At 42.3% G+C, this 11,986-nt stretch overlaps 1 protein-coding gene across 1 annotated transcript in view; it reads right to left on the bottom strand.

The window, feature by feature from the left end:
• Window positions 1-652: 652 nt before the first annotated feature.
• snx27a (sorting nexin 27a) overlaps window positions 653-11,986 on the bottom strand; it is a 42,453-nt gene continuing 31,119 nt past the window's right edge. The window contains exons 10-13 of the mRNA XM_076301253.1: window positions 4,707-4,835; window positions 4,470-4,529; window positions 4,128-4,176; window positions 653-838 (exon numbers count right to left, since the gene is read on the bottom strand). Coding sequence (XP_076157368.1) covers window positions 771-838; window positions 4,128-4,176; window positions 4,470-4,529; window positions 4,707-4,835 — 306 coding nt within the window. The 3' untranslated portion in view covers window positions 653-770. The remainder of the gene's footprint in view (window positions 839-4,127; window positions 4,177-4,469; window positions 4,530-4,706; window positions 4,836-11,986) is intronic.

Below are 11,986 nucleotides of genomic sequence, written 5' to 3'. Positions count from 1 at the left end.
AGATAAAATTCTCTCAAGATACATTATTTAATAATATAACTTTTCCTTTTTTTAATTTATTTATTTCAATCCCCTTCACCAAATCTGTTTTTTTGTTGTCAGACTGGTGCTCTGAGTTTTAGTTGCCATTGGAGACCATTACTGGCTGGAAGTATGTCTGTCTGTCTTCCCGATAAGCACTCTCCAAAATAAAAAATACTCTTCTAGTTTCACCTTAGACAGAAGTTAGTGGATAAGATCTCCATTTGAAATCCAATCATACTGTAACACTGGCCCCTTTCAGCCAATTGGTTGGCATGTTGCTGCCTTTACCATTTTGCCAAATGCAACACTGAGCATAGTCCACAACCCCTCACCTGTTTTTAACCAATACTCATTCAGACCAGGGCAACACTGACCAATCACAGTCCTGCTGTTCTTCCTTTTCAACCAATGGCGTGGCCAAATAACAGCCAAAGTCCCGCCCCTGGTGATGCGTCGAGAGTATCATCAAGTGTCATCTACGAATGGCATGAGCATGTATTCTTGACGATCATCTTCATCCTCTTCCTCCTCCTCGTCTTCTTCGTCAACCACCATCAACAACATAGACTTAGTCTTCTGGGTCCTTGCTGTAATAGCCCTGCGGTGAAGTGGGATGCGTGTGTTTTCATGTATGTTTGTGTGAGACACTGGAGTGGGAGAGGTGTGGGATGGCTGATGGGGGCGTTGTTTGTGTTTGTGTGTGTGTGTGTGTGTGTGTGTGTGTGTGTGTGTGTGTGTGCGTGCCCTTAAGAAGTGGCGATCTCCCCCCCAACATGCCTCCAGCCCTGGGGCTGCTCCAGTGGAGACAGATACTCTGGAGGAACAGAAGGACAGACAGTGTTTACAGCTTATTTACACTATTGTACTGTATTTGCTTAGAGACACTTTTACATTGAGATTCATTCATTTAGCAGACACTTTTATCCTCTGGAGGAACAGGACAGACAGTGTTTATTTACACGATTGTACTGTATTTGCTTAGAGACACTTTTACATTGAGATTCATTCATTTAGCAGACACTTTTATCCTCTGGAGGAACAGGACAGACAGTGTTTATTTACACGATTGTACTGTATTTGCTTAGAGACACGGAGTTCACGTTTACATTTGGATGTATTAATTTAGCAGATGCTTTTATCCAAAGTGACTTACATATGTCAACTACATTACAAGGGCCATAAGTGCCTTGCTCAGGGGCACAATGGTGGAAGCTGGGAATTGAACCCACATTTTTTTGGTACTTTTTAGCACGTTTTTTTGGCTAACCCTAAGTCCTTAGCCACTACGCTACCACTGCCCCACCACAGTATTGTACTTGCTGTAGTTATCATTTATTTATTCATTTCCTATAATTTCCTATCAAATCTATAGACGGTAGCATTGTGTTTAAATGTATAGACTTTTGCACTGTACCAAAACATATAGACTTAAAACATTGGTTAGTTTGTTATCTGTATGTCTTTGGCATATTGCAAATGAAGCATGACAGTCATAGACCAAAGGCCACTGAACATTGCAAGGAGGGAGGGGGGACAGAGTGCAAAAAGTCAGAAAGGAGAGAGAGAATGAGACACAGAGAGAGAGAGAGAGAGAGAGAGAGAGAGAGAGAGAGAGAGAGAGAATGAGTGAGTGAACAAGTGAATGAGAAAGGAGGAGAGAGAAAGAGAGAAAAAAAGAGAGAGAGTGTTAGAGGTGTGCATGTCCAAACTGAAAGAGGAAGTGTGAAGTGGTCTTTCTGACCTCTGCTCATTGTTCTGCTGGATTTACACATCACATGTTCACACACATGATCTCACCATATACCACTGCTCAAGGCAAACACACTTTTATGGGCTCTAGCCGACAAGTGCACACACACACACTCTATTTTTTTTCCCTCTCTCACACAGACACACAGTCAGCCACTGTTGACAATGTATGTACATTTAAATTCACTATCAATATTCCCTTTTAACTGATCCATTTACGTAGTAGTGCTGTTGTTGTCATCTGTAAGGTTTTTTTTAGGAAAACTCCTGACTGCTGCTAGTTCCAACTATTATCATTGCTGATTTTGGCAACCTTATAATAACAAGTTTTATTTATATAGCGCCTTTCTCAGACTCAAGGTCGCTTGAGTTCTGCTCCACCACTGCACAAGTGTGGTCATGCCCCTGACGCTACGCTGAACAACACTGCACCAAACTGCACTGCGCTCAGCTCAACCTGGCAACCTTGAAACACTCTTTCCATTCGCCTGCTGTCGAAGCACGCCGTCCACAATAAGCAAATCCACTCAGACACACGCGCCAGGGACAGATGAACAAAAAGTTACGCAACCGCCTGAGTCAACTTTGACCCTGGTTTCCTTTCAAAAAGGAAACCACATCAGCTTTGTTCTCTTATGGGAGAGAATGTTCAGGACATTTTTTTCATATATATATATATATATTAGGGGTCGACCAATTATCGGCCTGGCCGATTATTAGGGCCGTTATTTAGCATTTTTATAATAATCGGTATCGGTCATTTTTTCCACCGATAAGCCGATATTGAAATGGATAAACAATGAAACGCGCTACTTTGTCTGTAAAACGTCCCTCACTCCCTGCATTTGCTACTCTGTGGTCAAGAGCATTGTCCTGCCCACTACACCGTCTGATTTGTTAATTAGCACGAATGCAGCCAATCAGGATCATAGACTGAACACAGACAAAGTTTAGGATTCTCACTGAGGCAGACTGTAGACTGGGCCTCAGCTGTACCGAGCTATTTTTTGAAGGTAAGTAAGGTAGCCTACATTGCTGAAGTTGCAATGAATCACAATGATCTACACTGAAGTTACAAAAACACCACATTGTAAGCTATTGTCTCTTTGATCCGGATCAATAAGTAAAGCACCCTCTTCCTTCATTTAGCGAATTGATGCACGTTGTTGATGCTGTTTACTAGCCTACAAACTCAGGTGCTGCGCGTCGGGAGTTCTCTGCCTCCACCTCGTTCGTTAATTGTGAATAACGGGAAACCTCGGCGGACATAGTACAGACAAGTCCTAAATTATGCGATAGCGAACATCAAAAAGTGTAATTGCTCCTTTTTGAAACGGACTGTCAGAAAAGACTACATGCACACAGGGCCAGCCGTGATTTAATCCGACCTGAACTAAATCGCGTCCTGAGCTGGCTATTAACGTGCCTTTTAGGCTCTCAAAAGTGTAGCTTATAGCCTACACATGGACACAAATTGCATGCTTAAATAGCCTAAGAACTATTTTAAAACTGTTTTGTTAAACTATTCAACCGTAACACTTGCCATCACGCATGCACCTCTTCCTCTCCCTCTCCCTCTCTCCTGCACTCACACACACGATGGCAAAGCATCCTCTTTTGTCATGGGCGGATTATGAACTTTCGGGCCCCTGGGCCCAGATGTATTAAGTGCCCCCCACTTATTGTCGTATATGTGGGAGGGGGGGTTTGGGGGTCCTCCCCCCAAAAAATGTATTTTTTTTTATGGGATTTCCTGTATTGTGGTGCATTTTGGGGATGGCCAATACTAAATTCAATCAGATATATAGCCTACATCGTGATTTGTTGATATTGAGGCAATGATTCCATGCAAAGGCTTGAGCTTCAGGGCCCCCTGACCCCTTGGGCCCCTGGGCCTGGTAGGCCCGTGCAGTAATCCATCCCTGCTCTTTGTGACAGGTCCCTTAACAAGCACATAGAGTATAGGCCTACACAATGGGCTATGAAAATAATTGCTAATAATAATCACTCAGCTCTTGGATTAACATGATACACAGGATTTACACTTGCAAGTGATGCAAGTTGATAGACAATTGTGTATCAAAAGAAGAAAGAAAAGTTTGCATAATTAAATGCTTTTGAATTACATTTTTGCTGCATATCGCCTTTACTATCTACCCCCCTTTTTGACAACTGACATATCGGTTATCGGCCTTCTGTTTTGGTAATAATTGATACTCTTGATGACTCTTGAGCTTAAGAATTTACATTACTTATAATTAATTTTATAAGTACATGACAATAAAACTACTTGAACTTGAACAGAAGCAACAGATGCCACAGAGGTGGAGATGAGCGAGCCCATGAACACATACCATTATTACTGCAGTTCTTATTGTCCTGGTCTGACGCCTCCTCTTCAACCTGTCATCGGATAGACAGACAGAGAGAGGGGCGGGTGGAGAGAGAGAGAGAGAAAGAAAGAAAGAGAGAGAGAAAGAGAGATAAAGAAAGAAAGAGAAAGAAAGAAGAGAAGGAGAGAGAGACAGTAAGAAAGCGAGAGAGAGAGACAGAGGCAGAGAGGGATGGAGGGAGAAAGAGAAAGAGGGAGAGAGAGGGGGAGGGAGAAAGAGAGAACATATTAAATGCAAATTGGATTCATGGAGGTGGCGTGAGGCTACAGTATTTGGCCTTTAGTACTGATGAGGTCGTCTCACCTCTTTCCTCCACTTGAGCTCACAGAAGATCCTTTCAAAGCACTCGTGCATGTAGTTAAACTACGGAGACAAAACACACACACACACACACACCCCCATTAAAGGGATTTCATACATTCTTTATAACAGTATATGTCATCTGTGTGTATATCTGCATATGAGCAAGAGTGTGTGTGTGTGTGTGTGTGTGTGTGTGTGTGTGTGTGTGTGTGTGTGTGTGTGAAAGAAGAGACTCACATAAGGTGTGAAGATCTTGACCCAGCGAGGCTTCTTCTCTCCCCTGGCGTACTCGAAGCAGAAGGCCATGCCCTCCTCATCTGTGTCCCAGCGCTGCATCTCACTCCACTCAAACGCAATCACCTGGTTCTGAGAGAGAGAGAGTGTGTGTTAAAGCACACACACACACACACGATCACCTGGTTCTGAGAGAGAGAGTGTGTGTTAAAACACACACACACACACACACACACACACACACACACACACGATCACCTGGTTCTGAGAGAGAGAGTGTGTGTGTTAAAACACACACACGATCACCTGGTTCTGAGAGAGAGAGAGAGTGTGTGTTAAAACACACACACACACATACACACACACACGATCACCTGGTTCTGAGAGAGAGAGTGTGTGTTAAAACACACACACACACACACATGATCTCCTGGTTCTGAGAGAGAGTGTGTGTTAAAACACACACACACACACACACACACACGATCTCCTGGTTCTGAGAGAGAGAGTGTGTTAAAACACACACACACGATCTCCTGGTTCTGAGAGAGAGAGAGTGTGTGTTAAAACACACACACACGATCACCTGGTTCTGAGAGAGAGAGAGAGAGATGACCATACAAAAAATTAATGCAGCCATAACCCGCAGATGTGCTTTAATGCCAAACGTCCACCTGGCACACCACCCTGATCTTGATGTCCACAGCCTCTACGACCACGTCCACCTCCATAAAGACTGCGTCCGCATGTTTGCTAAAACACTAAAGGATGTTGCCCCCCACTGCCCATCATCAACACAGCCAGGTGCTTCAAACCTCCAGAGCTGATCAATCTACAGTCCAGCGCCAAACCCACCCCCCGTTGACCCAACACCAGACTCAACCCCCCGCGGCCCAACACCAGACTCAACACGCTGCACTGCAGCACCATACCCGATTTCCTACTGCACCACATCAGACCCCCCACCCAGCGACGCAGCACCAAACCCGGTACCCTGTGACGCAGCACCAAACCCGGTACCCTGTGACGCAGCACCAAACCCGGTACCCTGTGATGCAGCACCAAACCCGGTACCCTGTGACGCAGCACCAAACCCGACACCCTGCGACCCACCTGCAAACTCACCTCTCTGAGTGTCATCAACCTGGAACTGAAAACCTGGACTCAAAAGGCCAACACCAGCAAAACCAGCTGGGGACCACAGCAGAGCCGCCTGACGCATTTCTGTGGCCACAGCAGCACAGGGAGGAAGACAGAACCTACGCTGAGGCACTGAAAGCGCCCATCAGCAGCCACAACACTGAGCTGAAAGACATTAAAGAACTCCTCACTTTCATATGCACACGTCTGATGAGCTGATCGTGAGTACTGTACTAAAAAAAAAAAAAAAAAAATGTAATGTAATGCAATTTTTATTTTATAGAAAAACCAGTTCACAACACAACTAATATACAGTATGCACTGCATATTACTCAATAATAACATATAAATAATATAACTAATATGATAAATAGATACATGTATCTGATATTCACTGGGATTGGTTCATTTTGAAGGCTTGTTAAGTTTGTTACATTTATCCAGGTTGTTCAATAATTAGTACTCCATGAAATCCTTAACAATTACCCTCTGGAATGTGCAAGGCATTCAATCATCCACTTTTGGTTGCAAAACTAACACTGTGGAATTTCAGAAAAGCATTTCAAACATGGACATTATAATTTTACAAGAAACATGGCGCAAGAATAATGAGGTCACCCTCTGTCCTATAGGATATCGAGAAATAGCGATCTCCTCCAGAAAAAATAAAGGAATAACACGAGGGAGAGATTCAGGGGGCATGGTGATATGGCATAAATTAGAAATAGATAAATACATCTCACTAATAAAAAAAGAGGACTCACACGTTTGGTTTAAAATCAACAAACAACCAAAGATATATTTGTTTGTGCTGTGTATATACCACCCTCTGAATCTCCCTACTACAACGAAGATATATTTGACACCATGAACTACCAAATCAACCACTTCCAGGCCCAGGGAAGTGTATTGATCTGTGGAGATCTGAATGCAAGGACAGGATCCCTTCCTGACTATACAGCAGATCATGGCAACACATATATATTTGGGCAGAGCTTCCCACAAAATGTTGTTAACTTCCCACGGAACAGCTCTGACACACAAATAAACAAAAATGGGAAACTACTTTTAGAGCTCTGCCAAAGCCTGGGCCTGTATCTTGTCAATGGTAGGGTGAGAGGGGACTCTCTTGGAAGATACACCTACAGTTCACCTCTTGGTTGCTCAACAGTTGACTACATGATAACAGACTTAGACTCATCCACTTTTAGAGCATTCACAGTCAAGCCACTAACACCCCTATCAGACCACAGCCAAGTTACTGCATACCTTAAAAGAACAGAAAACTCTAACATACAAGAACAGCCCAGCAAGCTGTTCCGCACGAGAGAGTGTTACAGATGGACTAAGAACAGCAAAGAAGACTACCTAACAGCTCTCCATCACCCTAAAGTTTCCCCAACTATTGATACTTTCCTTCTTAGTAGTTACCCCCACAATATAGAAGGCGTAAACTTAGCAGTAGCAAATATTAACCATATATTTGACTACCTGGCAGAGCTATCAGCCATACGTCCCCCTCAAAAAAGAAGAAATACCAAACAAAGTGATGAGAAATGGTTTGACTTGGACTGCAAAATGATGAGGAAAAAACTAAGACAATTATCAAACCAAAAGCATAGACAGCCAAACAATGACGATTTACTAATTCAATACTATGAGGAACTCAAACAATACAAAAAAACACTTAGAAAGAAAAAAGAACATCATATTCAAAACCAACTACAAACAATTGAAGAATCACTAAATACGAATACCTTCTGGGAAAACTGGAACTCGCTAAACAAAAAAGCCTAATGAAGAACCAGCCATACAAAATGGCAATACATGGAAAGATTATTTTGAAAATCTGTATAACAAAACAGATATGACCCATGAACAAATCCAAATAGTCGAAAAACTGACCAAAATGGAAGACACAATTTCTAAATACCAAAACCAACTAGATTACCCTATCACTGAAAAGGAACTACTAGACAGACTGCACACCCTAAAAAAACCAAAAAAAGCGAGTGGACCAGATGGATTTCTTAATGAAATGCTAAAACATGCTGATCACAGACTCAAAATGGCGATATTAAAACTCTTCAATTTTATTCTTAGTGGTTATTTCCCTGACGTTTGGAATAAAGGACTCATAACGCCCATATTTAAGAGTGGAGACAAACTAGACCCAAATAATTACCGAGGCATCTGTGTAAGCAGTAATCTGGGGAAGGTTTTCTGCAGCATCATGAACAAAAGAATCATGAACTTCCTTATCGAGCACAGTGTCCTAAGCAAAAGTCAAATTGGATTCCTACCAAATTATAGAACATCAGATCATATCTTCACATTACAAACCCTAATTGACAAACATATGAACCAAAACAAATCAAAAGTATTTGCCTGCTTTGTAGACTTTGAAAAAGCTTTCGATTCAATTTGGCATGAAGGTCTACTCTCGAAACTAATTGACAGTGGTATTGGAGGCAAAACATACAGCATAATAAAAACAATGTATTCGAACAATAAATGCACAATTAAAATGGAAATAAGCAAACCAGCTACTTCACTCAAGGGCGGGGCGTGAGGCAAGGCTGTCCACTCTCACCAACTCTCTTCAACATCTAGATCAATGAATTGGCAAACCAACTATAAAAATCAAAAGCACCTGGCCTCAGCCTTCATGATTCCGAAATCAAATTTCTTTTATTTGCAGATGATCTGGTTTTGCTATCTCCAACAGCAGAGGGCCTGCAGCAGAACCTAGATGTACTGCAAAAATTCTGCCAAACTTGGGCACTGGCTATTAACACCAAAAAAACTAAAGTATTAACATTTCAAAAGAGAACAAATTGTCAGGGAAATAAACACAACTTCACATTTGATAAACTAAAAATAGAACATGTCACAAATTATAGTTAGCTTGGATTGAAAATCAGTTCTAACGGAAACTTCAGCTTGGCCGTGAGTGAGTTGAAAGAAAAAGCACGAAGGGCTTTCTATGCCATAAAAAAATCTATTAATATTGAAATACCAATCAGAATTTGGCTCAAAATATTCCAATCGGTTATTGAGCCCATTGCTCTATATGGCAGTGAAGTGTGGGGTCCCCTAACAAACCACGATTTTGAAAAATGGGACAAAAATCCCATTGAAAACCCGCATGCAGAATTCTGCAGGAACATTCTAAAAATGCAGAAACAAACACCAACTAATGCATGCAGGGCAGAACTCCGCAAACACCAACTAATGCATGCAGGGCATAACTCCGCAAACACCAACTAATGCATGCAGGGCAGAACTCGGCCAGTTCCACCTCCTTCTAAACATTGAAGAGAGAGCCATCAAATTCTGGCAACATTTAAAAACAAGCGACCCCACATCCTATCACTTCAAAGCCTTAAAGAGCCAAGAATTCAACATAGAAATGAGTCCCCTCATCCAGTTGGTCCATAGGCTCCAGCAAAAACCAACCAAATTATCAACACCCAGAAAGAAAAATATCTCACATACTGGACAAAAACAACAGAAAAACTAAGTAAACTACAAAGTTATTTGACTCTTAACAGGGAATACCAATTAGCAAAATATTTGACAATTGTAAGAGACACCAACTTGAGAAAAACAATGTCTAGATACAGGCTTAGCAACCACAGTCTGGCAATAGAAACAGGCAGACGCAGGCAAACCTGGTTGCCTAAAAAAAACAGACTTTGTGTGAACTGTGACAAAAAAGAAATTGAGTCAGAATTACACTTCCTCATTAGCTGCCCTAACTACAAAGACATACGCTCCAACTTCTATCCAAAATTCCAATATATCCAAAATTCTTTGAGATCGAAGATCACAAGAAAATTAGATATTTATTAGGAGAAGAGGAAGATTGTACAATACTAGCTGCACACTACATATACAACTGTGACAGAAAGAGGAGGAGTGACCACTGAGCAACGCGCCCACACGCCCACACGCCCACACACCCACACACACACACACACACACACACACACACACACACACACACACACACACACACACACACACACACACACACACACAGTGTATTGATGAAATGTAAATGTTTGTATATGTTTATTTGTTTACTTTTTTGTAATTATCACTATTCCTGTGAACGCTTTGGCAATGCATCATATGATTTGTCGTGCCAATAAAGCATATTTGAATTGAATTGAGAGAGAGAGAGAGAGAGAGAGAGAGTGTTAACCACTTGCTTTGCAGTCATATTTCAGTAATTCTGACCAAAAGGCACTGCACATATTAGAGGCCACCATGCCCACATCGTTTGGTCTACAAGCACATGGCTGGTATCATTGGAAAGCTGAGACCATGTAGATTTTTTTGAAACAGTCAGGATAACCCTGTGAAGTTCTCAGAAAGAGCCACAGAGGCTGGAATAAAGTTTTTTTCGCACCAACAAGCGCTTCTTTTGTGCATTGAGATACACGCGCATGGTCAAAGTCAATGACGACATCCCATACGTCGTTTAAAAGCTCTAGTCATTGGCTACAAGAATATGTCCATAATTTCGTTCTTACTTGTAAGAGGCCCACGTGGCTGCCATTCCAAGCTTGCATGTCCAATAGAAAGGTGTAGCTGACCAAGCTTGTCTCTGCCTCGTCTTTGCTTCGTTTCTCGTGATTGGATTGGTGATCCTACAGACACGTGACATGGCTCTTTGTGTTCGTGAGACTCAGGGGAGCGTGGGGAATACGCATAAGTAGGGAGTTCGAAGCCGATTGGTATTCAAAATCACCGATATTCACCGGAAAATCTTTGAAAGTTTTTTATTTCTATTCTATAAACGTTTTGAATATGAAAGCTTACACACTCACAGTTCAACATTGGACTATAACAACACATATAATCTTGTTCTATGGATTCTTACGGAAATTTCAAGACCAGGTTAGCCATATGAATATATTGTTATGGGTGTACACAAGGATTAGAAGGCAATGATGCAGGGGGGGGTGTGTGTTTTTTTGAGGGGGGCATATCAGCATAAATTACTTACTGTAGCTCACACCACACAGTTTGACATGGAATGGTGGATACCTTTGGAATCCTGAGTCCCGTAGCTTTTTATTGATGTATGGGATGTCAATATTACATGAAGTAATGAGCCTACCCATTGATTTAATACACCCCACCACCCCCCTCCTCCCCCCAAATGGCGCGACGCCGTTCCGCTGCGAGTTAACTGGTTAAAACACACACACACACACACACACGCTTGTTTCTGAGAGAGAGACAGGGACAGCATTGACACACATACACTCAAACGCCATCACCTGTTTCTGAGAGAGACAGGGACAGCATTGACACACACACGCTACCACCTGGTTCTAAGAGAGACGGCATTAACACACACTAACACACACACACGCATGCACTATCACAGAGACAGCAGGAGAACAAGGTGTTAACACATACACACACCCCATCAGCTGAATCTGAGAGAGAGACTGTTAATACACACGAGCACAAGCACACACACACACACACACACACACACACACACACACAGACCCTCTGAACTCGCTTCCAATTATTTTGTTCTGAGACAGAAATGCATCAGTATGTACACTCACAGTCTACAGTCCAACAGGGATTAGCAGCAGCACACACACGCACACACACACACACGCACACTCCCCTCGAGCCTCATCATCTGATCTCAAGGGAGACACACACACGCCATCTCAGAAGAATTAAATCGGTGTAATAGATTCCAAAAGAGAGAGAAAAAAAGACTTCATACAACTAAAATTATTGCTCTTGTGTATGGTGTCGGGGAGCAAGTGAGTGAGAGAGTGTGTGTGTGTGTGTGTGTGTGTGTGTGTGTGAGAGAGAGAATGAGAAAGTATTTCTGAGAGAAAAGAGAGAGTCTGATTTGGATGGCCACACACACACACACAGTGTCTTGAGACTCTCACACACACACACACACCATGAATCATCGTGCATGCACAATGTAGGCGGTCACATGAGTGACACCTTCATGTGAATTCCGTAGAGCAACATCCTTCCTCTTTTGACTGAAATGTGAGTTTTAATTTAACAATATCAGAAAGTTCAAACTGACATACATAGTACAGACACACACGGGCTAATCGTGCTTGCTGTACACACACACACAA

Source organism: Alosa pseudoharengus, unplaced genomic scaffold (assembly GCF_046254945.1).
Source record: "Alosa pseudoharengus isolate Yale_2024_CS ecotype anadromous, Long Island Sound unplaced genomic scaffold, YU_APseudo_1.1 YU_APseudo_1.1_scf_23, whole genome shotgun sequence".
In the NCBI taxonomy this organism is placed as follows: domain Eukaryota; kingdom Metazoa; phylum Chordata; class Actinopteri; order Clupeiformes; family Clupeidae; genus Alosa; species Alosa pseudoharengus.
This window is presented reverse-complemented; position numbering and strand designations above follow the sequence as displayed.